Source organism: Pseudorca crassidens, chromosome 16, assembly GCF_039906515.1.
Source record: "Pseudorca crassidens isolate mPseCra1 chromosome 16, mPseCra1.hap1, whole genome shotgun sequence".
Taxonomy (NCBI): Eukaryota; Metazoa; Chordata; class Mammalia; order Artiodactyla; family Delphinidae; genus Pseudorca; species Pseudorca crassidens.
In genome coordinates, this window is record NC_090311.1 from 36,839,537 (window position 1) to 36,867,274 (window position 27,738).

Genomic DNA, 27,738 nt, shown 5'->3' on the forward strand with positions numbered 1-27,738 from the left:
CCCACCAACACAAGCACTTTAAGTTATGTTTTTGTTAATCTAATAAATCTCTTGTTTTAGTGATAAGGAAATTGTGAAGATTGCTTCTGTGTAACTCTGATGCCTGCCCCTCAATGATATAAATTTTGCTCACTTCATTTCCTATAGAATTTCAGTAGAAAGCCAAAGCCTTGCCCAATATTTCTGGGAATTCCCTGGGGACTTGTATTTTCTGTGGATTAGGGGTCCACACCAGGAAATACAGGCAGCCTCCAGAATCTGGAAAAGGTACCAAAAGAATTGTCCCCTAGAGCCTCTGGAGGGAATTTGTGCCAACACCTTGACTTCAGGCCAATGAAACCAATTTCAGACTTCTCATCTCTAGAACCGTAAGATAATAAATTAGTGTGGTTTTAAGCCACCAAGTTTGTGGTAATTTATTAGAGCCACGACAGGAAATTAATACATCCTCCCCCCCAGACACACACAAGAATGAAAAAACAATAACATTGCTTCCTTAATTTTCCTTTTAAAAACATTATTTGTTGTGCATTGTCTATCAATAAAATGTCATAATCAAAGATGATTGCTACAGACGGTCTCTCAGATCCTTTAGCATCCTTTTAATATTTCTTTTTTCTTTTTTTTAACATCTTTATTGTTAAAGAGTATAATTGCTTATTGCTTATTGTTAAAGAGTATAATTGCTTTACAATGGTGTGTTAGTTTCTGCTTTATAACAAAGTGAATCAGCTATACATATACATATATCCCCATATCTCTTCCCTCTTGTGTCTCCCTCACTCCCACCCACCCTCCCTATCCCACCCCTCTAGGTGGTCACAAAGCACCGAGCTGATCTCCCTGTGCCATGCAACTGCTTCCCACTAGCTATCTGTTTTACATTTGGTAGTGTATATATGTCAGTGCTACTCTCTCACTTCGTCCCAGCTTACCCTTCCCCCTCCCCATGTCCTCAGGTCCATTCTCTACATCTGAGTCTTTATTCCTGTCCTGCCCCTAGGTTCTTCAGAACCATTTTTTTGTTTTAGAGTCCATATATATGTGTTAGAATATGGTATTTGTTTTTCTCTTTCTGACTTACTTCACTCTGTATGACAGACTCTAGGTCCATCCGCCTCACTACAAATAACTCAATTTCATTTCTTTTTATGGCTTAGTAATATTCCATTGTGTATATGTGCCACATCTTCTTTATCCATTCATCTGTCGATGGACACTTAGGTTGCTTGCATGTCCTGGCTCTTGTAAATAGACCTGCAATGAACATTGGGGTGCACGTGTCTTTGAATTATGGTTTTCTCTGAGTATATGCCCAGTAGTGTGATTCCTGGGTCATATGGTAGTTCTATTTTTAGTTTTTTAAGGAAACTCCACACTGTTCTCCATAGTGGCTGTATCAATTTACATTCCCACCAACAGTGCAAGAGGGTTCCCCTTTCTCCACACCCTCTCCAGCATTTATTGTTTGTAGATTTTTTGATGATGGCCATTCTGACAGGCGTGAGGTGATACCTTACTGCAGTTTTGATTTGCATTTCTCTAATGATTAGTGATGTTGAGCATCCTTTCATGTGTTTGTTGGTAATCTGTATATCTTCTTTGGAGAAAGGTCAATACCAGCAAATGACTGAATCAATAACACTTCAAACAAAATGGCATAAAACAAGAGAAACTACTTGGCACAGTTTGACAATTAAATTTCAAACATCTTCATGGGGAAAGCTGACCTTTAATTGACTGTGTATTTGTTTTACTGTCTTTCTCACTAGATTGTAAGCTGCATGAGGTTTGGGGAAAATGTCTGCTTTGTTTCACTGAAGGGTAGCAGAATATGCCACCCCCAAATATGCCACCTTGCCATAGGATTATTTTGAGCTAAAGGCAGTTGAAAAGAAGCAGATATAAGGAAAGCTCTCTGCTCTCCCCCGTCTTCCTGAAAAAAATGTCTCTCCTCCTCTACCGGGAAGGAGAGAAGTTGATCACCTGAGACAACTCTAGTCCCTAATCAACCCAGAGACACAAACAGAAAAATATACATAACAAACCTTATAAGCAGGCTATTATCTTCCATTAGTTTCCCTCATATATTTGCCTTCCTATAATTTGCCACTTAGAAACTAAAGTTCTTTGCCTTTGCCTTATCACTTCTCTAAAAATGTATTGTTTGTTTGTTAGGATGCTATGTAAACCCACCCCTTTGAATTACTCATCACTGGGTACTCCCCTGGGTATGCCCAATGCATGTGTTAATAAACTTGTTTGTTTTTCTCTTGTTAATCTGTCTTTTTTCAGTTTAATTTAAGGCCCAAGCCAATGAACCTAAGATGGGTACAGGAAAAAGAATTTTCCCTCCCCTACATTACCATAGTATTTTTGGTATCTAGCACTGAAAACTATTTATTGATAAAATGAATGAATTGAACATTTTATTTTACGTAAGTCCAGTGGGTTTTTTTTTAATAGATCTTTATTGGAGTATAATTGCTTCACAATACTGTGTTAGTTTCTGTTGTACACCAAAGTGAATCAGCCATATGCATACACATGTCCCCATATCCCCTCCCTCTTGAGCCTCCCTCCCATCCTCTGTATCCCACCCCTCTAGGTCATCACAAAGCACCGAGCTGATCTTCCTGTTCTCTGCAGCTGCTTCCCACTAGCTATTTTACAATCAGTGGTGTATATATGTCGATGCTACTCTCACTTTACCCCAGCTTCCCCCTCCCACCCCACGTCCTCAAGTCCATTCTCTATGTCTACATCTTTATTCCTGCCCTGCAACTAGGTTCATCAGTATCATTTTTTTGTTTTAGAGTCCATATATAGTTAGAATACAGTATTTGTTTTTCTCTTTCTTACTTACTTCACTCTATATGACAGACTCTAGGTCCATCCACCTCACTACAGATAACACAATTTCATTTCTTTTTATGGCTGAGTAATATTCCATTGTTTATATGTGCCACATCTTCTTTATCCATTCATCTGTCGATGGACATTTAGGTTGGTTCCATGTCAAGGCCAGTGTTTTACTTGCTACAAATCTACTCAACAAACTTTTTTTTTCTACTATATAACATTCACAGAGAAATGGTTCTTCTCTCTCTTCCTCTCTCTCTTTCACACAGAGAGACCTGTATAGTCTGTTTCACTATTTTCCCAATACAACCAATGTTTTATCAGGTTTGAGTAACTGTTCAAAGATTACATCATTGCAGTGAATTACATGTTTCTGAAAGCAGCAAGCAGAAAAGATGATTAGTATATGTTGATGTAAAATCAAATGATATGTAAGAGTGGTCCATATTTCAGTGCGTACAGGTCACAAACACAGAGTTCTCCAAGACAGGATCCAGCCTCAGGGCCTGCTCGTAGTACTCCAGGGCTTCATTCATTTCTCCTTGTACTTTGTGGATGAACCCAAGGATGCACAAGCTTTCTATATCGGATGCATCTCTCTGAAGTTTCTTTAAAGCAAATTTCTTCAAAGAACTGATACTTTTATTCCTTGCTAATGATGCCATTTCTATTTTTACTACTTTTAAATAATGGCTGATTGCATCAACTTCAGATTTTTTGTGAAATTCCAGAAATTGGCCATAGTGGAAATGTACCTGTTGCAGCATATATTCGCTGAGTGATTCCATGCATAACACCTGTTGATAAGCATCTTCAGCTTTTTTGTGGTCACCTGCTTCTGTGTACATTTCTGCCAGGTCTATGTAAGCAAACTCAAATGTGGGCTTTTGTTGCACAGCAAATGCAAAATGAGATATGGCTGATTGTATTATTCTGTTGATGTTTTCTTTATCCTGTCCTTTAGGCTGCCAGTTTGTAGCTCTCTTTATTTGGATCATTTGTGACTTGTAGCAAAGCCCCATCTGGTGATGCAGCATGACAGAGGAGGGTGTTACTTTCAAGGCCAGTTTTAAGAACTGAAGAGCTTTATCCGGAGAGCCTTTTCTTCGGTAAAACGTGGCAGTATATCGGAAGACATAGATCTTTGAGGACCCGTTGGTCAGTGCTTCTTTAATGTATTTTTCTCCTTCAGCTTCTCGTCCTGCACCTTGAAGCTCCAGGGCAAGGAGAGCCTTAAGATATGCATCTTTTGGGTTTAGCCTGACAGCCTGTTGTAGGGTATTCAGACAAAATTCCCCAGTACGCTTTGCTGCTTTGTTAAAGCTCTCCAGGCGATAGACGGTGATTGCATACCCAGCGCTGAATTCAGGGTTTTCAGGGTCCACTTCCAGAGCCTTTTCAAAGCAGACCTTGGCCCGTTCATAATTCTTTCCTCCACATTTCAGCAAGGCCCATCCTTCCTCACAGTCCATATAAGGACACTCCATTCTATAGCTGGAGGAATTTGCAAGCTTCCTGCGAGTGTTCTTCACCTTGTCCAGGTAAATCTGGGCTTCTGCATGTCGGCCCATGTGGTAATGCAGCCAGGCATAGTCGCCCCAGGTAACCAGACTTCTCATGTCTGAGTGGTTGGCATGTTCTTGCTGGGTTAAGTCTTCAGCTTCTTTCAAACTCTTCAAGGCTTCCTCATTCTGGCCTCTCAGGTGTTTCACATAGGCCAGTAAGTTGTATATTCCCACTTTGTATGTGTTGTCTAGGAACTCAATCTCCTCCAAGACCCTGTTTTCTAATTCAGGTATTTCAGTGTCGTCAATGACCAACTCCCATGTAAAGTGACATCTCAACTGTTCCAGTTTATCCTTGATCTGATCTTCATCAGCATTAGTACTATAAAAACAAAAGCAGATTTTCTTTGTTAGGTGACAAACAGCCAATAGAAATAAGCTAGACAAAACACTGCGTATTTAGAGCTTAGCCTTGAAAAGGGCACGCCTGCTTTGATCTTCCTTTGAGTTCCTGTATTTCTAAGATCCCTGTGGCCTTTAAATGCAGTTTGCTTGGCTTCATACACTGGCCCCAGCACTTTCTACCCATGCAGCCTCTCTGTGCTTCAGAGTCTCTTTTGTAAAGTGGGGAAAATAATAGACTTATCACACAGGATTTGGTGAGAATTAATAAGCCTATCTATGGAAAGCACTTAGAGCATACAGATTTCATGCTATGTAAGAGTTTCCTAGGAGACTGGTTCAAGATGGCAGAGTAGAAGGACATGCGCTCACTCCCTCTTGCAAGAGCACCGGAATCACAACTAACTGCTGAACAATCATCGACAGGAGGACACTGGAACTCACCAAAAAAGACACCCCACACCCAAAGACAAAGGGGAAGCCACAGTGAGACGGTAGGAGGGCCACAATCACAATAAAGTAAAATCCCATAACCGCTGGGTGGGTGACTCAGAATCTGGAGAACAATTATACCACCAAAGTCCACCCACTGGAGTGAAGGTTCTGAGCCTCACGTCAGGCTTCCCAACCTGGGGGTCCGACAAGGGAGGAGGAATTCCCAGAGAATCAGACTTTGAAAGCTAGCGGGATTTGATTGCAGGACCTTGACAGGACTGGGGGAAACAGAGACTCCACTCTTGGAGGGCACACACAAAGTAGTGTGTGCATCAGGACCCAGGGGAAGGAGCAGTGACCCCATAGGAGACTGAACCAGACCTACCTGCTAGTGTTGGAGGGTCTCCTGAAGAGCCCAGGGACAGCTGTGGCTCACCGCGGGGACAAGAACACTGACAGCAGAAGTTCTGGGAAGTACTCCTTGGCGTGAGCCCTCCCAGAGTCTGCCATTAGCCCCACCAAACAGCCGGTAGGCTCCCGTGCTGGGTCACCTCAGGCCAAACAACCAACTGGGAGGGAACTCAGCCCCATTCATCAGCAGACAAGTAGATTAAAGTTTTACTGAGCTCTGCCCACCAGAGCAACACCCAGCTCTACCCCCCACCAGTCCCTCCCATCAGGAAACTTGCACAAGCCTCTTAGATAGCCTCATCCACCAGAGGACAGTCAGCAGAAGCAAGAAGAACTACAATCCTGCAACCTGTGAAAGGAAAACCACATTCACAGAAAGATAGACAAAATGAAAGGCAGAGGACTATGTACCAGATGAAGGAACAAGATAAAATCCCAGAAAAACAACTAAATGAAGTGGAGATAGGCAACTTTCCAGAAAAAGAATTCAGAATAATGATAGTGAAGGTGATCCAGGACCTTGGAAAAAGAATGGAGGCAAAGATCGAGAAGATGCAACAAATGTTTAACAAAGACCTAGACGAATTAACCAACCACTAGAAGAATTAAAGAACAAACAAACAGAGACGAGCAATACAATAACTGAAATGAAAAATATACTAGAAGGAATCAGTAGCAGAATAACTGAGGCAGAAGAACGGATAAGTGACCTAGAAGACAGGTTGGTGGAATTCACTGCCATGGAACAGAATAAAGAAAAAAGAATGAAAAGAAATGAAGACAGCCTAAGAGACGTCTGGGACAACATTAAATGCACCAACATTCACATTATAGGGGTTGCAGAAGGAGAAGACAGAGAGAAACGACCCAAGAAAATATTTGAAGAGATTATAGTCAGAAACTTCCCTAACATGGGAAAGGAAACAGCCACCCAAGTCCAGGAAGCACAGAGAGTCCCAGGCAGGATAAACCCAAGGAGAAACACTCTGAGACACATAGTAATCAAATTGACAAAAATTAAAGACAAAGAAAAATTATTGAAAGCAACAAGGGAAAAACAACAAATAACATACAAGGGAACTCCCATAAGGTTAACAGCTGATTTCTCAGCAGAAACTCTACAGGCCAGAAGGGAGTGGCACAGTATATTTAAAGTAATGAAAGGGAAGAACCTACAACCAAGATTACTCTACCCAGCAAGGATCTCATTCAGATTTCATGGAGAAATCAAAAGCTTTACAGACAAGCAAAAGCTAAGAGAATTCAGCACCACCAAACCAGCTCTACAACAAATGCTAAAGGAACTTCTCTAAGTGGGAAACACAAGAGAAGGAAAGGACCTACAAAAACAAGCCCATAACAATTAAGAAAATGGTAATAGGAACATACATATTGATAATTACCTTAAACATGAATGGATTAAAGGCTCCAATCAAAAGACACAGGCTCGGTGAATGGATACTAAAACAAGACCCATATACATGCTGTCTACAAGAGACCCACTTCAAGCCTAGGGACACATACAGACTGAAACTGAGGGGATGGAAAAAGATATTCCATGCAAATGGAAATCAAGAGAAAGCTGGAGTAGCAATACTCATATCAGATAAAATAGACTTTAAAATAAAGAATGTTACAAGAGACAAGGAAGGACACTATATAATGACCAAGGGATCAATCCAAGAAGAAGATACAACAATTATAAATATATACACACCCGACATAGGAGCACCTCAATACATAAGGCAACTTCTAACAGCTATAAAAGAGGAAATCAACAGAAACACAATAATAGTGAGGGACTTTAATACCTCACTTACACCAATGGACAGACCATCCAGACAGAAAATTAATAAGGAAACAGAAGCTTTAAATGACACAGTAAACCAGATAGATTTAATTGATATTTATAGGACATTCCATCCCAAAACAGCAGATTACACTTTCTTCTCAAGTGCACACGGAACATTCTTCAGGATAGATCACAACTTGGGTCACAAATCAAGCCTTAGTAAATTTAAGGAAATTGAAATCATATCAAGCAATTTTTCCGACCACAACGCTATGAGATTAGAAATCAATTACAGTGAAAAAAAACCGTAAAAAACACAAACACATGGAGGCTAAACAATAGGTTACTAAATAACCAAAAGATCACTGAAGAAATCAAAGAGGAAATCAAAAAATACCTAGAGACAAGTGACAACGAGAACACGACAATCCAAAACCTATGGGATGCAGTGAAACTAGTCCTAAGAGGGAAGCTTACAGCAATACAATCCTAACTCAAGAAACAACAAATATCTCAAATAAAGAATCTAACTTTACACCTAAACGAACTAGAGAAAGAACAAACAAAACCCAAAGTTAGTAGACCTACGGACCTATGGACAAATTTAGTAGAAGGAAAGAAATCATAAAGATCAGAGCAGAAATAAATGAAATAGAAACAAAGGGAACAATAGCAAAGATCAATAAAACTAAACGCTGGTTCTTTGAGAAGATAAACAAAATTGATAAACCATTAGTCAGACTCATCAAGTAAAAGAGGGAGAGGACTCAAATCAATAAAATTGAAATGAAAAAGGAGAAGTTACAACAGACACTGCAGAAATACAAAGCATCCTAAGAAACTACTACAAGCAACTCTATGCCAATAAAATGGACAACCTGGAAGAAATGGACATATTCTTAGATGGGTATAACTTTCCAAGACTGAACCAGGAAGAAATAGAAAATATGAACAGACCAATCACAAGTAATGAAAATGAAACTGTGATTTAAAATCTTCCAACAAACAAAAGTCCAGGACCAGATGGCTTCACAGGTGAATTCTATCAAACATTTAGAGAAGAGCTAACACCCATCCTTCTCAAACTCTTCCAAAAAATTGCAGAGGAAGGAACACTCCCAAACTCATTCTATGAGGCCCCCATCACCCTGATTAGAAAAACTGCACAAAGATACTACAAAAAAAGAAAATTACACACCAATATCACTGATGAATGTAGATGTAAAAATCCTCAACAAGATACTAGCAAACAGAATCCAACAGCACATTAAAAGGATCATACACCGTGATCAAGTGGGATTTATCCCAGGGATGCAAGGATTCTTCAATATACGCAAATCAATCAATGTGATACACCATATTAACAAACTGAAGAAGAAAAACCATATCATCATCTCAATAGATGCATAAAAATCTTTTGACAAAATTCAACACCCATTTAGGATAAAAACTCTCCAGAAAGTGGGCATAGAGGGAACCTACCTCAACATAATAAAGGCCATATATGACAAACCCACAGCAAACATCATTCTCAATGGTGAAAAACTGAAAGCATTTCCTCAAAGATCAGGAAAAAGACAAGGATGTCCACGCTCACCACTATTATTCAACACAGTTTTGGAAGTCCTAGCCATGGCAATCAGAAAAGAAGAAAGAAATAAAAGGAATACAAATTGGAAAAGAAGAAGTAAAACTGTCACTGTTTGCAGATGACATGATACTATATATAGAGAATCCTAAAGATGCCACCAGAAGACTACTAGAGCTAATCAATGAATTTGGTAAAGTTGCAGGATAAAAAATTAATGCACAGAAATTTCTTGCATTCCTGTACACTAACAACAAAAGATCAGAAAGAGAAATTAAGGTAACAATCCCATTCACCATTACAACAAAAAGAATAAAATACCTAGGAATAAACCTACCTAAGTAGGTGAAAGACTTGTACTCAGAAAACTATAAGACACTGATGAAAGAAATCAGAGATGACACAAACAGATGGAGATATATACCATGTTCTTGGATTGGAAGAATCAATATTGTGAAAATGACTGTACTACCCAAAGCAATCTACAGATTCAATGCAATCCCTATCAAACTACCAATGGCATTTTTTTCAGAACTAGAAAAAAAATCTTAAAATTTGTATGGAGACACAAAAGACCCCAAATAGGCAAAGCAATCTTGAGGGAAAAAAACGGAGCTGGAGGAATCAGACTCCCTGACTTCAGACTATACTACAAAGCTACAGTAATCAAGACAATATGGTACTGGCACAAAAACAGAAATATAGATCAATGGAACAGAATAGAAAGCCCAGAGATAAACCCACACACCTATGGTCAACTAATCTATGACAAAGGGGACAAAGATATACAATGGAGAGAAGACAGTCTCTTCAGTAAGTGGTGCTGGGAAAACTGGACAGCTACATGTAAAAGAATGAAATTAGAATGTTCCCTAACACTATACACAAAAATAAACTCAAAATGGATTAAAAACCTAAATGTAAGACTGGACACTATAAAACTCTTAGAGGAAAATATAGGAAGAACACTCTTTGACATAAATCACAGCAAGATCTTTTTTGATCCACCTCCTAGAGTAATGGAAAGAAAAACAAAAATAAACAAATGGGACCTAATGAAACTTAAAAGCTTTTGCACAGCAGAGGAAACTACAAACAAGACAAAAAGACAACCCTCAGAATGGGAGAAAATATTTGCAAATGAATCAACGGACAAAGGATTAATCTCCAAAATATATAAACAGCTCATACAGCTCAATATCAAAAAGCAAACCAGGCTTCCCTGGTGGCACAGTGGTTGAGAGTCCGCCTGCCAATGCAGGGGACACGGGTTCGTGACCCGGTCCAGGAAGATCCCACATGCCGCGGAGCGGCTAGGCCTGTGAGCCATGGCCGCTGAACCTGTGTGTCCATAGCCTGTGCTCCGCAATGGGAGAGGCCACAACAGTGAGAGGCCTGCGTACCGAAAAAAAAAAAGCAAACAACCCAATCAAAAAATGGGCAGAAGACCTAAATAGACATTTCTCCACAGAAGACATACAGATGGCCAAGAGGCACATGAAAAGTTGCTCAACATCACTAATTATCAGAGAAATGCAAATTAAAACTACAATGAGGTATCACCTCACACCAGTTAGAATGGGCATCATCAGAAAATCTACAAACAACAAATGCTGGAGAGGGTGTGGAGAAAATGGAACCCTCTTGCACTGTTGGTGGGAATGTAAATTGATACAGCCACTATGGAGAACAGTATGGATGTTCCTTAAAAAAATAAAAATAGAATTACCGTATGACCCAGCAATCCCACTACTGGGCATATATACCCAGAGGAAACCATAATTCAAAAAGTCTCATGCACCCCCATGTTCACTGCAGCACTATTTACAATAACCAAGTCATGGAAGCAACCTAAATGCCCATCGACAGATGAATGGATAAAGAAGATGTGGTACATATTACTCAGCCATAGAAAGGAACGAAATTGGGTCATTTGTAGAGACGTGAATGGACCTAGAGATTGTCATACAGAGTGAAGTAAGTCAGAAGGAGAAAAACAAATATTGTATATTAACGCATATATGTGGAATCTAGTAAAATGGTACAGCTGAACCGGTTTGCAAGGCAGAAATAGAGACACAGATCTAGAGAGCAAACGTATGGACACCAAGGGGGGAAAGTGGGGGTGGGGGGGTGGCAGGGTGGGATGAATTGGGAGATTGGGATTGACATGCATATACTAATATGTATAAAAATAGGTAACTAATAAGAACCTGCTGTATAAAAAATAAAGTCAAAGCACAGGTTCCTGAGATCACACAGCTGCATGAGTGGCAAAATCAGGACTCAGGCCATTAAAAAAAAAAAAAAATGTTTCCTATTTTTGTAATTAGGATAGAGACCAGTAAGAAATGCAGAGCCTTAGGAAACATTATTGACCTTAGGAACTTAGTCTACAGATTATGCAACAAATTAAGACCACCTAAAAGCAATAATATTTGGCCCATTTATTTGGAAATAATAATGGATTCACAGAAATTTGCAAAGATTGTACATAGGTCCAGTGTATCCTTCACCCAGTTTCTCCCAAAGATTATATCTTATCTAACTATGTCAAAACTAGGAAATTGGCAGTGGTACAATATGCATACAGTTCTGTCATTCTATCACATGTGTAAATCCATGGAACCATCATTTGATCAAGTTAGAGAACTACTCCATCATCACAAACATCTCTCTCATGCTGTTTCTTTAGAGTCAAAACTGTTGCCTCCCTCCATTTCCAAACATTTCTAGCCTCTGGTAACTACTAACATGTTTTTCATCTCTATAATTTTGTCATTTCATGAGTGTCATATACATGGAGTCATATATTATGTAATCTTTGGAGATTGCCCTTTTCACTCATCATAATGCCCTTGACATACATCCAAGTTGTTGAGTTTTATCAACAGTTCATTCCTTTCTACTGGGGGGTCATTTGCCATGGTATGGGAGTATCACAGTTAACTATTCATCTGTTGTAGGACATTTCAATTGTTTCTGGTTTTGGCTTATTACAAATAAAAGTGCTATGAAGAGTTGTATACAGGCCTTTACATGGACATACGTTTTCATTTCTCTGGGATAAATGTTGAGGAGTGCAATTGCTAGGTCATGTGGTAAGTGTATGCTTATGTTTTTAAGAAGCTGCCACACTGTTTTCCAGATGAATAGTATCATTTTTCATTCCTACTAGTAATGTATGAATGATCTAGTTCTTTGCATTCTTACCAGAATTTGGTATTTTCACTTTTTTTTTTAATGTTAGCCCTTTTAATAGACATGTAGTGGTATCTCCTTGTGGTCTTAATTTGCATTTCCCTAATGGCTAGTGGTGTTGAACATATTTTTATGTGCTTATTTGCCATCTACATATCCTCTTTCATGAAATATCTCTTCATATCCTTTGCCTATTTTCTAATTAGGTTTTTTTTATTGTTGGGTTTCAATAACTCTTTATAGATTCTAGATATGAGTGCTTTGTGATGTTTTCAAATATTTTCTCTCAGTGTGTGGCTTGTCTTATTATCCTTTAATAAGGTCTTTTGAAGAGCAAAAGTTTTTACTTTTGATGAAGTATAATCTATTGATTTTTTTTCTCTTATGGGTCATGTGTTTGGTATCATGTCCAGGAACTCTTCACCAGGCCCTAAGTCCTGAAGATTTTCTCCTGTATTTTCTTCTACAAGTTTTATAATTTTACATTTAAATCTGTGATCCATTTTGAGTTAATTTTTGCATAATGTATGAAGATTAGGTCAGTGTCTCATTTTTCAGCCTATGGATATCCAGTTGCTCCAGCGGCATTTGTTGAAGACTGTTCATCCTCTATTGAATTACTTTTGCACCTTTGTCAAAAATCAGTTGGCTGTGCTCGTGTGGGATTATTTCTGGGTTCCTTATTCTGTTCCACTGATCTGTGTGTTTATCCTTCCACCAATACCATACAATCTTGTTTACTGTGTGTAATCAATCTTAAAACTGGGTAGGGTGATTCCTTTCTATTTTTCTTTTCCAAAATTGTTATTCTAGTTCCTTTGCTTTTCCATATAAATTTTAGATTAATATTTTCTATATCTATAAAAAATCTTGCTGGAGTTTTGATAGGAATTTTATATCAGTTGGGGGAGAATTGACATTGTTGCTATGCTGAGTCTTCTAATCCATGAACATTCTGTATCTGTTTATTTAGATATTCTTTAATTTCTTTCATTAGCATTTTAATAGTTTATAGGCATTGAAGTCCTATGCATGTTATGTTAGATTTACACTTAAGTACACTTATGTGTTTCTTTTTGTGCAATTTAAAATTATATTGTGTTTTTAACTTAATTTTTACATGTTCCTTGCTAGTATATAGAAATACAATTGACTTTTGTATGTAAATCTTGTATTCTGTAACCTCAATGAACCCACTTTTTAGTTCTAGGAATTGTTTTATAGATACCTTGGGATTTTCTATGTAGACCATCATGGCATCTATAAATAGGGACAGTTTTATTTTTTCTTTCTGATCTGTATACCTTTTATTTCCTTTTTTGCTCACTGGAAAAATTTCTTTAGCTATTCCTTAAGGGTAGGTCTGTTGGTGCCAAATTCTCTTAGCTTTCCTTCATTTGAGAATGTCTTAATTTCCTATTTATTCCAGAAGGATATTTTTGCTGGATATAGGATTCTAGGTTGAAAATTCTTTTCTTTCAGCACTTGAAAAATGTTATGCCCCTTTCTTCTCAACTCCATGGTTTCTAACGAGAAATAACTTGCCATTAGACTTGTGTGTATGTTTTTCCCTTCCTTATAGCTGAGGTGTCATTTCTCTCTACTGCTTTCATGGGTTTTCTTTTTGTCTTTAGTCTTCAGAATTTTAACTGTGACGTGTCTTGGATTTCTTTGGGTTTATCATCTTTGGACTTTGGTCAGCTACTTGAAATTAGAATCACATTGGATAATTTCTATCATTCTGTCTTCAAGTTCATGAATTCTTTCCTCTGTCCTCTCCATCCTGTTTTTGAGCCCACCCACTGGGTTTTCATTTTGGTTATTGTACTTTTCAATTCTAAAATTCCCATTTGGTTCTTCTTTATATCTCCTTTTCTTTGCTGAGACTTTTTATATTTTCATTTGTTTCAAGTGTGTTTGCAATTGCCCATTGAACCATTTTTACGATGGCAGCTTTAAAATCCTGGTTAGACAATGCTAATATCTGTGTCATCTCAGTGTTGTTGTCTGATGATTATTCTTTCTCATTCAAGTTGAGATTTTCCTGGTTCTTGGCATGATAAGCAATTTTTAATGAAAACCTGGGCATTTGGGTATTATTATATATTATAGGACTCTGAGTTACATATAAATCTGTTTTAGCAGGCCTCCTCTAATACTGTTGTTCTAGGGAAAGGGGAAGGACACCTCATTCCACACTGCCAGATCAAGGTGGAATCCTGTTTACTCACTTGTCTTTCATTAACACTTTATGGGGAGCCTGGGCTCCTCATTACTGCTGGATGGGGGTGGGAGTTCAGGATCCCCCAGGCCTCTGCTGATACCACCCTGGCTTGAAGGGGTAGGTGTGCCTTGTTACTCTTCTCCATGTGGCCTTTACTGATGCTGGGAAGGGAGGTGAGTGGGGAAGAGTGACCTTATTACCTCTGGATGGTGGTGAAAGTCCTGAACTCCACTAGGCCTCTCTGATACCACCTCAGTGGGGAGTGGGAGGATACCTCATTACCACTAGGTGGGGGCTGATGTCCACACCTCCTTTGTGGTCTTCACTCCCTCACTGCAGAGAGAGGGACTCTTGTTACCACCCTGGTGGGGATGGAAGTCTTTGCATTCCACTTGCCCTTCTCTGGCATCATCCATGGGAGTAGGGGGAGGGTGAGAGTTGGGATGCCTAGCTATAGCCTGGTGAGGGTAGAAGTCTAGGCTACCCACTCAGCCTTTGCTGGCAAAGTTCGGAATGGGGCTTTAGTTTTCATTTGATTTTTTCCTGTGTATTTGGCTGGAGTAGAATGGTTGTTCATAAATTTTTTGTCTTGCTAGGCTGTCCCCTCCTTGGTCCTTTGGCTAGAGATAGCAGGCTTTTCATGGGACTTTTCTGTCTACGCCTGCTGGCATTTCTAGGTTGCTGGCTTCTCCAGCACTCAGTCTGGGATATATGCAGAAAAGAGGAATATCCATATACAAGAGAATGAAGTTGGACCCCTACCTTATACCGTATACAAAAAATGAAATCAAAATGCATCAAAGATCTAAATGTAAGACCTAAAACTATAAAAATCTTGAAAGAAACAGGGAAGAAACTCCATGACATTGGATTTGGCAACAATTTCTTGGATATGACACCAAAAGCACAAGTAACAAAAGTAAGAATGAATAAGTTGAACTTCATCAAAATTAAAAACTTTTGTGCCTCAAAGGGCACTATCAATAGAATGAAGAGACAACCCACAGAATGGGAGAAAATATTTGCAAATCATGTACCCGATAAGGGATTAATATCTAGACTATATAAGCAATTCCTACAACTCAACAGCAAGAAAAAAACAACTGATTAAAAAATGGGTAAAGGACTTGAATAGATATTTCCCCCCCAAAAATATACAAATGGCCGGTAAGCAGATGAAAAGATGTTCAACATCACCAATGTTAGTGAAATGCAAATCAAAACCATAAGATATCTCTTCACACCAATTGTGATAGCTGTTATCAAAAACACAGAAAATAACAAGTGTCGCTGAGGATGTGGAGAAATTAGAACCCTTGTGCACTTCTAGTGAGAATGTCAAATGGGGCAGCTGCTGAGGAAAATGGTGGTGATTCCTCAAAAAATTAAACATAGAATTACCATATTATTCAGCAATTCCACTTTTGGGTATATACCTAAAATAAATGAAAGCACAGACTTGAGTAGATATTCATAGCATTATTCACAATAGTCAAAAGGTGGAAGCAACCCAAGTGTCCATCAGTGGAAGAATGGATAAACAAAATGTGATCTATACATACAATGATATATTATTCAGCCTTAAAATGGAAGGACGTTCTGACACATGCTTCAAAATGGATGAACCTCGAAGACATTATGAAAAGTGAAATAAGCCAGTCACAAAAGGCCATGTGTTGTATGCTTCCATTTATATGAAATATCAATGATAGGCAAATCCATAGAGACAAAAAGCAGATTAATGGTTGCCAGGCCTAGGGTGAAGGATGAGTGGGGAATGGCTGCTCAGAGTGACAAAAATGTTCTTGAAGTAGATAGTGGTGATGGTTGCACAACACTGTGGTTGTATTAAATACCACAAAATTGTATACTTAAAAATAGTTAAAATGGTAAATTTTGTCTTACGTGTATTTTATCACACAAAAAATCATATTACTAACGAATAGAAATTCTACAAATTATATATGTCTGTGTGTGTGTATATATATATATATTTCTAGTACATGTTGAAATAAACACAAAAGCATTAAAACATAAAAGCTAATTACCATGCCATCTGAAATGAGCTCATGAACCTCCACTGGTACCCTTTAAGAAACATTTGTTTAAAGGTTAAATAAGGTATCATTGAATAGAGACTCTGGTTCATGTCTCAGCTCTATCACTTATTATCTGTGTAGCCTCAACATTTCTTAATTTAAAATTCGTATTGCAAAATAAGTATAATAGGAGTACCTGCCTCATAGGTTTCTTTTGTAAATGTAGTAATTTACGTAATACTTTGGAAGCCAGGTTGGCCCTTGATAAGCATTCAGGAAGTGATATCTACTTTATCATTATTATTACTATTTTCTTAATTATCAGTGATAGTCCACTCTTGTCTGTCTGTGGACCAAAGGAGGGGAGAAGGGTTGATAATAGGCCCATAATTATATGCATTTTCTGAAGCTGTTGCCCCTTCAAAATTTTGCCCACTGGAGCACTGAGGGGGAATTTGCAGGTTGATACAAATTAATGTTTTTTTGATCTGCTGATATCAAGAGTTATTTGAATGAAGATTCAGTTTGGGTAATATAGAAATGTTCACATTAGGCCCTTTACCTAAGGAAGATGAGGGAGTTCCCAAGCACAGAACTCTAGCCAAGCCAGGAGGCTGTCAAACATCTGCAGACCACATGGCTTCCCCAGAGGACACGTAATCTGCTAATCTTAAATCCAGTCAGGTTGAGAAGGCCCAACATAGGAACCCGGCAGTGCAGATAGTGAGACCAGAAGCCAACAGAGAAAGGTCTTATTCTCTAAGCAGTGAGCTTCTCCTACTCTTCCCACACAATATTTCCCTCAAGACATCTGAGCCATGACTATGGCTCACACAGCTGTGTGGGTCCTACTTTTTTCCCTGTTGTGGAGCCAGAGAGCAATATTTCTATCCAGACAAACTGTCCATTCCCTCCCTAGGTCAGACAGAAGTGAGGTTGGTGAAAAATTACTTCAGAGATTGGGATCATTTTCTCCTTTCCTCCCTTCCCATTTCCCTCCCCTTCTTTGGGTTTTAACATCTTCCTCAGGGAGTTGCTAAGAATAATAAAGATGTCTGAACTAATAAAACAGTTTATGTGTGTGTATGAATGTGCATGTGTGTGAGCACACACGTGTGCACGTGCGCGCGCACACACACACACACACACACATTCAGTCGAAAGCAGATGATCAGATAGAAGAATAAGGGAATGTCATCACTGAAACTAAGTTTGTTGAGACAGTATGATTAACATTTTTTCCAGAAACTTTACACAGAAAGTAGAAAGTGAAATTAAAGTAGGCAGAGTGGTAGAAAACGAAACTTAAACAGTTATTGCTTCCTTTGTTCTGTATTGAAAACGGATTGAGAAAAGGCTGGTGGAAAGCAGTTTTATTGATGTGCTAATTCCTCTCTCAGACTCCATAAGGCCTTATAGAAACCCAGGAACCAAGAGATGCCAGTAATGTAGAGTCCACTGAACCCACAGCCAGGGAGACCTGTGAAAATTGGCTCTGTGAACTTGCCAAGGTCATGCCCCCAGTCTGTGCCTTGTTTGCTCATCTGGAAACAGAAATTCTTCTTTTTATGGTATAAAATTCTGCAAATCACTAAACTAGAGCCTTAACTCAAATTTGTTCCAATTCTCTGAGAGGTTGTATCTTACTAATTATTTTGTGCCTTTGCATACCCTTCTTTCTGGAGAATGGTCAAGGATAAAAAGAGTTCTATAACTTCTTCTTTATTCATAGGAACAAAGAAAGTGTAAGTGCTAGCATCTTGAGACATCAAACAAAACATGTTGGGCCTTAACGAAAACATTTCCTTATTCTTAATGCTCTCTCTTGTAGTCATCTAAAGTGTTCTCGTTAACCAGACATGATTACCATACCTGTGCAAGAGAGTCTCCTCTTGGTGCCCGTGGCATCCAGTTCTACCCCATCCTGACCCATACAGTCTTCTGTAGTCGTGGTGCTTGTGTTAAGAGGTTGGGAAGAATAAGTGCTGAGACTATGGTCCTGGGTACAGATTACGCTCCTATTACTGGTGTTCTCTGAGCTCTTGTTTTCCCTACTTTGTATTGGAAATTGCCCTACTCTCCTGATACGTGTAGTAAAGTGGTGATTCCAGCAGATTTTGCAAAGCAAATTTCTCCCCAATCACAGTTAATTTAATCACTGGAAGGCCCCTTATTGAGAGGAGACAATTAGACTTGCTTCCCTGAGAAGCTGAATCTGTTGAGCTTGACATATATATATTTGGCTACCATTGTTAGCTATGTTTTTCCATGGCACCTGACAATAATAAAAACAGAGGAAGTTTATTCACAGAGAAGAATATCAAGTGGTTGAGAGGAGTGAAACAGAATTTGAGATAAGCGATGGAAGGTTTTGATGACGCCTTCTGTCCATAGCTTCACCGTGAAGAGTCAAGGGGCAAGGAGTATCTTATCGGATTTCAGGGTGTGTACCGAGTTGTATGAACCCAGATTACCAACGACTGTGGACCTGGGACCATATTGAGGGTTGTTCCTAGTGCTGCAAAAACCCAGGGACTGGCAAGGGTTTGGAACCAGATCTGCCTCCTACCCTAAAGGAGAGCGTCAGCCCATTGTTACCTATCATGAAGGTTGGTGGCTAGGTTCTCGATGACTGCGTAGAAAAGGGAGAGTTGAGGGAGGTAGCCTCATTTTTAGTTACTCTCCTGTATATAGAAGGCTATGAAATATAAAAACCTACTCCTAATGAAGTGGCCAGGATTCTGGTCATTACTTTTGGTTTCAGATTGACAGAAATAGACAATCCACCTAGTTCAGAAACGAAGGAAATATGCCAGATACCAAGAAAGCCTCCTGATCTTTGATCACTTGAGCAGAAGGTAAAAGTAAGATGCTCTGGAATAGAGAGCTCTCTGATGCTGCAGAATGACACCTCAGTCAAATTCCAACTCAACTGTAGTTCATGGAACTTGAATTTAAATACTTAGCAACTACCTGGCACATAGAAGCATGCAAATAAAAGGTGACTATTGGGAGATTGGGATTGACACATATATACTAATATGTATAAAATGGATAACTAATAAGAACCTTCTGTATAAAAGATAAAAAAAATAAAATTCAAAAATTTTTAAAAAAGGTGACTGTTGGTGGTAGCAGTAGTAGCAGCAGCAGCTGCAGCAGTATTTTCAGTCATCAAGTTTAAATAGTGCTTTCTTTAAAAAAAAAGCTTCCTATACTTTTTCTTTTAAAATAAGAAACAGAAAAGGGGCAGCTGCAAGAACGTTTTCCTCTTAGAAACACTTCATCAAACACCCTGTCAGATCCAAAAAGTTTCTGCTCAGCCCCTCCTGCCCAGCTCATCTCCCATGCCAGCCCTCACCAATGCTATAAGCTTCCACTGAGACATCCTGAACTGGTTAGAAAGTTCTACACAAATAAAAATTTCTGAATAAATAATACAGGTTTATCCGTGTATTCTGATAAATGTTCAGGCTATAAGCAAACACTGAAATAAATGAATTAGAAAAGCTCTCTTTTTGGGGAGCAAGGTGTCTTTGGAATCTTTGTGGAGAAAAGTAGTTGGGTTTGTAATTTTCCAATGTACTAGATAGAATGTAGAGAAGCAGACGAAGTGTTTATCTTGTCATTGCCATGAACTTGCCAGCAGTTCTGGTTCTATGGGGCTCTGGCTTGGGCTGATTAGGTATTCAGAATCTTGCCTACTGTCTCTGTGGATTAAACAGAGCTGTGAGCAATACAAGACAGAGCAGTAGAGAGGAAACAGTCAAGAGTGTGTGTGTGTGTGTGTGTGTGTGTGTGTGTGTGTGTGTGTCCCCGAACATGTGCTTACAGTTAGGAAAACAAAACAAGAACTGGAGAAAATGATGCTTATAGAAAATGAAATTTCAGCACTATGCTGTAAGTCCATCCCCAGGAGTCTAGGACCAGCTAGCTCCCTGAGTGATTGGCCAACTATGATAAGCCACTTCACCTCTATAAGCCTCAATTTCCTCAACTGATACATAAGTGATTTGGAATAGATTATCGAATCTCTACCCTCACTGCACACTAGAATCATCTAGGGAGGCTCCAAGAATAATGCCAATCAGGCCCTGTCCCAGACCAATTGAATACACCCCTGGGAATGGGCCCCGCGTCTCAGTATTAAAACGGAATGCTCAGGTGATTTTGATGTGCAGCTGGGCTAGAACCAGGACCTTGATGATCCCTGGTGTCTGTTGTTTGACAGAAATTCTCTGACTGAGTGATCTGGGACTCAGTCCCTGGACCTACTTCCCTTTCTGTGAGTCCCGGGTTCAGCCTCTTCATTACTCTGCGCCTTGTTTCCCCACCTGCACGGTGGGCAATGAGCTCCTCAGTCTCTTCCTGAACCACAGGATGGATGGAAAAAGAATGGGATTCTGAGTGCTTTGGCCACTACCAGAGGGGAAGGGGGATCGGGGGAGGGCAAAATGGGTAAGGGGGGAACTCTGTGGTGACAGATGGAAACTAAACATTTGGTGGTGAGTACACTGTAGTATGTACAGAAGTTGAAATATAATATTGTACATATAAAACTTATATAATGTTATAAACCAACAACAAAAAAATGTGTGTTCCTTTTGAGATTATTTCTAAATACTTCTGATCACATCCATGGAGAAGAACTCAGAGACAACAGAAGTCCTTTGTAGTGAATGGTCTGATGATTTTCACATTTTCTCATGGGTTTTCAAGGGTCCACTCAGCCCACCTTAACCCACAGTTTGGCTTATTGCAACACAGTCAAGTACTGAGTTTTTATCATTTCCTCCTTTACATTTCAGGCTTATTTTGAAATAATTACAGACTCACAGGAAGTTGCAGGAAGAGTCTTGTGCAGCCAACCCCTGACCCCCCCAGTAGCAACATCTTGTGTAACTGTAGTACAATATCAAAACCAGGAAAATGACATTGGTACTGTGTGTATATTTTAAAGATAAAATATATTATGATTTCATCTTACAAATTCAAATTTACAGGATTTTTACTTAACCTAATTGATCCTACATCTGTGTATTTTTTCCTCCCAAATTGAATATCTCTTTTCTATGTGATACCAGCGTACATATGATCTATTCCACAATACACTGACAACAGTCTCAGAATAACAAACTCAGAACACCTTCAAAATGATTGCTGAGTAGAGTTTAGCGGTTTTGTTTTTGTTTTTGTTTTTTGCTGTTCTTTCATCGTAAGATATAACCTTCTAAAGATGTAGAGTCGAATTACAATGTATTAAAAAAACCACTTGGAATACTTCTCTGTGTGGTTTTATCCTTTATCTCACATATATTTTGGTTCATTTGCCTCATTTTGATTTACTTCTAGAATACTTCTTTTTTTTTACTTTTTTATCCTAACATTTTATTATGAACATTGTTAAACATAGAGTTCAGAGAATTTTCCAACAAACACTAATACACTCACCACCTAGATTCTACAGTTAACATTTTACCATATTTGCTTTATTACATATCTATTCAGCCATCAATTTCTCTATCCACCCATGAATTTATCTTATTTTTTTGTTGTGTAAGAAGGTCATCAGTGCAATTAATTGATAAAACATTTCAGCATGCATATTGTTGTAACTTTAGTCAGACCTTGTTTACAAGGAAAAGACGATATTCCTGCTCTAGTAGTTTTCTTCTGGTTAAATCTAATAAATCTGCTCTTAGTTTAGTATCAAAGTTGAAATGGGTGTTACTTGTGTGTTCCCCAGGTATCATCTGAATGACCCCACTCAAAACTCCCTTACCCTCTGCCATTGGTCAATTCCAGCTCTCAGGGATCAGGTAGCATAAGTCAACCTTTTAATTCCATGGCCTGTAGAAGTAAATCCACCCCCACTCCCAATATTTAAAAAAATTCTTGGTAGGGTTTATATTCCCATGGCTTCCTTGCCTCAGGTCTTCTACTGCTATGTAAGTTGCCTCTGTGTTTTTCTACTTCCACCCAAACAAAGAATATACAAAAAGCATACAATCTTTTAAAAATCTCACCAGTAAAATACATGCAGAGACTTTATTAGCTTATTGAGTTGTTAACTTTATTGAATGTTTTTGGAGAAAATATTTTAGGGAGAGAAAGGAGAAGATTATATCACATACCACAAAGCAAACACTTAAAAGATGCATGAAGGTATTTGTGTCATTTTTAGCTTGCACATCCTAAACAGGTTTTTCCCTTACTTTGCCTTTCCACAGTACATTTTAACTTTGCTTAGGTGTGAATAAATGTCCAGCCAAGTGTTTGGAGCACATAGGTCTCTCATGATTGCCAGTAGCTGGACAAATGTAAATTTTAAAGTTTGAATTTATTTTGAGGTTATAGACTTGGCTCACTAACCAGCAAATCTGGGAACTCAATCACATCTGAACCCTGTTTTCTAAATCAGATATTTGTGTCTTCAATTAGCAACTCCCATGTAAAGTGACATCTCAGTTGACCCAGGCTATGTTCCATGAGATTTCCATTTGATTCATCACTGTATTTGTATTTTTTAGGAGGATTCAATCTAATGGAAATGAAGCCAGTACTTTGAATACTCAAATATTATCCGTCCCCCGTGTCCTTGCCTTCTTTATCTGTTGCCTCCCAGGATTCTATGGTCACGTCATTAGGACAAAAAGCACGTTGGTGTAAAAACCCTGAGGAAATGCTAATTACTTCATGGTGCCAACAGGCAGGTAATATGAAGTCTAAAAGGCAGCTGGAAAGAAATTAATTCTGCTAATGTTAAAATGATTTCAGCATCACCCTCAACACTGCAAACCCCTTCTTTCCTTCTGCCCCCTCTCAGCATTGTAGTACACCACTAATGCTCTCAGAAGAAATGTGGAGAGAGGGTTCACAGAAGTGTAGATTCCTAACTCATCTTTTCCATATTCCCAACACATAAACATGTTTTGGTTTTCTCACTTCCCAGGAAGGGTTCTGAGTGAAACATGAGAGCCAAATATGCAGGGCCTAGTAATTTGCGTTCTAATAGAGCACTCAGGTCGGGTGTGGTACAGGGAATATGCCACGCAGTTTGAGAGACTCTGTGACACTTACTCCCTGTTTATAGTTCACACGGGAAGTCTAGCAGGTCGGTAAGAAGACGGTTCACGTAGACATATCCCCCAGTCCTGTCAGAGCATATTTCAAGGCAAAAGCGACTTCATTATGAAGTTTCATAGTGCTGAACTAATCCTTAGCACGTTTGCTGAGAAGTAAGCGTGCTTTTAAAATAACCACAGCAACCATAACAAAACACACAAAGCTCTGATTTTGTCCTTTCAAATATAAGAAACAAAAGGGGGACCGGGACCTGCAGCAACTTTCCTCCAGGCCCCAGCTCTCATTGACCAGATTTTGCCTGAAAGGATCTGAGCATGCCCTCCTAGGCTCTCTCAACATCCCTTCCCAGCTGCCAGCTGCCAGCTCTGCTGGGAGCACCTCCCTCAGCGCCTGACTCTGTAAATCGGGAAGAGCCACAGAAATAAAAGTGCATGAATTGGTAACATAGGTCAGATAGATGATTAGTGAAATGCATATTTAATCTACTAGCAAAAACTGACTCAGCATAATTCAGGAAGTTGCACTCAAGAACAAGATTTGGGAGAGATTCTCAACTTCCTATCAGAGAACCAGGGAACATTTACCTCATGATGGCTGTTTCCCTGCAATTCTGAAAAGCTGGGGTTCAGGCAGATTTTATTTTCTGCTGTGGGATGCAAGCAAATGCAGAGGAGGTTTCCACTCAAGATGCTAGCTGTTAGGTCTGTGCTTTTATAAAGTAGAAAAGGAAAACAAAACTGAGGGAATGCTATCAAGATTCCTGCTGAGGAGAAACTGCAACTGAACATGCAGAGCTGAGCTCAATTCTCCACTGGGAGTACCATTCTACACAGATTCTGCAACTGTGCTTGAGAATTTGAAAGAAGGCATTGTCGATGCCATGCACATTATAGGCCCTCCTCCCAGAGATTCAGATGCAACCTAGGGGCGGGCTTGGGCTCCGGACTCTGCATTTTAACAAGCACCCTGGAAATTCTGTTGCAGAAGTCCCTGTATTGTGTTTTGAGAAGCATAGTCCTGGAGGTATTTTGTTTTCTGTTTTGTTTTGTTTTTTTTTGGCAGTACAGTATGCGGGATCTTAGTTCCCCCACCAGGGGATTGGACTCATGCCCGCTGCAATGGAAGTGAAGAGTATTAACCACTGGACTGCCAGGGAAGTCCCTGGAGGTATTTTGGAAAGCAGTTTCCCATTTACTTGTAGGAGATCATGTAAGTATCAAACAGTGAGTCAGACATCTAGAAGAAAGGAAAATAACCACAGAAAGCCTGGACTTCGGTTTTCTCTTTGACCAGCTCTGGGGTATTTCTTGAATCACATCACAGCCTCATTTCCTCACTTCTAAAATGGCCTGGAATAAATTTCCTTTTTTCTTCCATCCAAATGATAGGAAACTGTGCTGTAGGGAGATGCACTTTTACCTTCATCTCAGGTGTGGCTCTGGGCACTCTAAGGACTGATCTTCCCTCTCCAAATAGGGACCCGAGGGTCCAGACCTCCCAGTCCCTGCCCCTCCTCTCTAATGTGAGCATAATTAAAAGCATTAATACATTTCACCCGTTTGGCCTTTGTACCCAGAAGAAGCCCAGCCCTGGAGTTTGGCACCTTAGTAACGACCCTGCTCTGACACACTCTCTATATGACTTCTTGGCCAAATAATTTGCCCTCTGAGGCCCATTTTTCTCATCTAGAAAGTGAAGCTAATAAAAAATAATAGCGTTCCCTTCCTAGGGCTACTGGGAGGATGATGATAGATAATGCGTGTAGAGCCCTGGACAGAGTGCTCTTCCAACTACAAGGAAACTGTTACTGCCATGATAACTGGCATATCAGTGTTATCATTTTAAGTGAATTCTGAGTGTGCAAAGGGGCCAACAGATTTCCTCAGTGGATGGGGCAGAGGAGGGCACTCATTAGCCAGCCAGCAGGTATGAGGTGTTTCCCCAGGTGGCTTCCCCGTTTGGAAATTTTTAGCACAGCCAAGAAGGAACAGCCTAACTTGCCCCTGTCCCTACAGCCTCTGGGAACAGGGCACCTTGATGTGGGCCTCAGTCCAGCATAGTCCAGAGAGCCTCCCTCAGAATTCCTCAGGTCCGTGGCTCTGGACACACCCAAGCACAGATCACTGCCAAACTTCTTAGGCAGACTGGCTACCAAGGCACTGGGCAGGGCTAGGTTTTTCTGGTCAACTCACTCATGCAGACATGATTCACATCACTCATGCCTGGGAGCCCATCACATAGGGGAAGTGACCTGAGGCATTTAGCAGTGAATTCCTCATATCCACCCCATCCCCAGATACAAGCCTGCAGAGCATTTGGGAGCCCTTGGGTCGCCCTGTCCTCATTCCCTGAATGGTCACTAGGGTGCTCCCTCCCCAGCCAGTCAACCCCTCGATCCCTTCCCAGGTGTTTGATGGGAAAGTTTTCCTTTTCTCTCAGCTGTTTTTTTCCTGAGTCTCTAACTGATGTTAGAACTCAAGCAGGTCTATATGAATCTTTGAAAATCAAATTTACTAAGATTATGCTTTACATTTAATAAAATGAACCCATTTAAAGTGTAGTTTGATGAATTTTGACAAACATATATACCCATGTAACCACCACCACTATCTCTCTATAGACTATTTGCATCATCCCCTGTGTACCCTCCTCGTCAAGCCCAGTCTCACCCTCCACCAACCCCAGGCAACCGTTGCTCTGCTTTCCTTCATTAGAAATTAGATCAGTATTAGGAAAGAGATTAGGTCATTATGTTTTGAAGAGAAATTATTTTCTGCTGCTCACAAGTTCTCATTACAGCAATAAAAATAAACTCCCAGCTTCCAGTTTGTTTTCCTATAAGAAATGGGAAAAATGTCCATCTGTAAGGATTGTTTTTTCCACTTCTCACCTTGAAGTGATCAAACTTTCAGGGCAAAATTACCAACATGAGTTGCCTTTTTACTACCAATTTCATCTTTAATAACATCTGCTGAAAAGAAATGCTTCCTTTTAAAATGACAAGAAGAAAGCCTCTTAGTTCTTTCCAAGAAAACAACAGAAAAAACCTCAAAAGAGTAATTTGCTTAGATCTGACTTTGAACCAGCAAACTTTGTAGCTGATTGGATCTAACCACTCCTGCCAAGCCTCCCTCACATCCGGCTCCTGGCTCCCAGCTCCACCCGTGAAGCTTAGGGAGTCGGAGTGCACACACCAGAAAAAGTCACAGAAAAAAAAAGTACCCATATTGGTAAAGGCATGTTTAGTCCACAAGCAACAGGACAACTCTGGAACTTGCCTGCACCCAAGAAGCTCAGCTTACAATTTGGTTTCAAGATCGAGGGTGCTTGCAAGGTATCTCACTGACCTCATGATGGTGATCTGTTCTCTGCTGTTCTGAAAAGCTGGGGTCCAAGCTGATTTGCTCTTCAGAAATCTTTCACGTCTGCCTCAAGTAAATACTGAGGGGGCTATAAAAGAGGGATGTGGGGTAGGGAGAATGCATCAGCTGATATTTTCTCCCAATCTCTGAGTGACTGCCTTTATGAAACCGAAGAGGATTTGGAAAGTGAAACTGATTTAAAATCAAGAGGAGGAAAAAGAAACTTAAGAATCTGTCATGACTCAGTAGAAGTAAATCGTTTAAAAATCATGACTGGGGACTTCCCTGGCGGTCCAGTGGTTAAGACTCTGTGCTTCCACTGCAGGGGGCGTGGGTTCCATCCCTGGTGGGGGAACTAAGATCCCACAAGCCTCGGGGCACAGCAAAAAAAAAAAAAAAAAAAAAATCGCACTCCCAGGAATCTGACCCTAACTCTAGGGTGGGTCCCAGGAAATTGCTTTTTTAATGAAGTCTGTAGGAGATTCTGGTGTAGGGGTTTCTGGGAGCACATATTGTGAAAGACTGCTCCAGAAATATGTTGTAAAAAGTAACTTCGTCAAGTCAATTTACTTGTGGGAGACAATTTGCACCTTGAGACCTGGATTTAATTCTGTGTGTTATTTACTAGCTCTGGGATTATCCATGAGTCAAATCACTGAGCCTGATTTTTTTTCCCCCATGCTAAATGTAAGAAGCCAAGCCCTGGGGTAAACCCTGAGCACTTTCAATCTCTGAGGTCTAAGGCAATCGTTCAGTTCTTCCAGCTATAAAATGGGAAATAGTAACACATATAATATTGTTGGCAAGCTGCCTAGCTGATAAATTTACATA

The 27,738-nt window shown here is 39.7% G+C and overlaps 2 protein-coding genes across 2 annotated transcripts in view; one reads left to right on the plus strand and one right to left on the minus strand.

The window, feature by feature from the left end:
- LIPA (lipase A, lysosomal acid type) overlaps positions 1–27,738 on the plus strand; it is a 101,502-nt gene that overhangs the window by 3,602 nt on the left and 70,162 nt on the right. The gene's annotated exons all lie outside the window — the stretch shown is intronic.
- LOC137209015 (interferon-induced protein with tetratricopeptide repeats 1-like) lies at positions 1,979–27,104 on the minus strand. Its single transcript, XM_067710063.1, has 2 exons — positions 26,893–27,104; positions 1,979–4,749 (listed from the first exon to the last, which is right to left on the minus strand). The coding sequence occupies exons 1-2, from the start codon at positions 26,895–26,897 to the stop codon at positions 3,312–3,314; spliced, it is 1,443 nt and encodes a 480-aa protein (XP_067566164.1). The 5' UTR covers positions 26,898–27,104; the 3' UTR covers positions 1,979–3,311.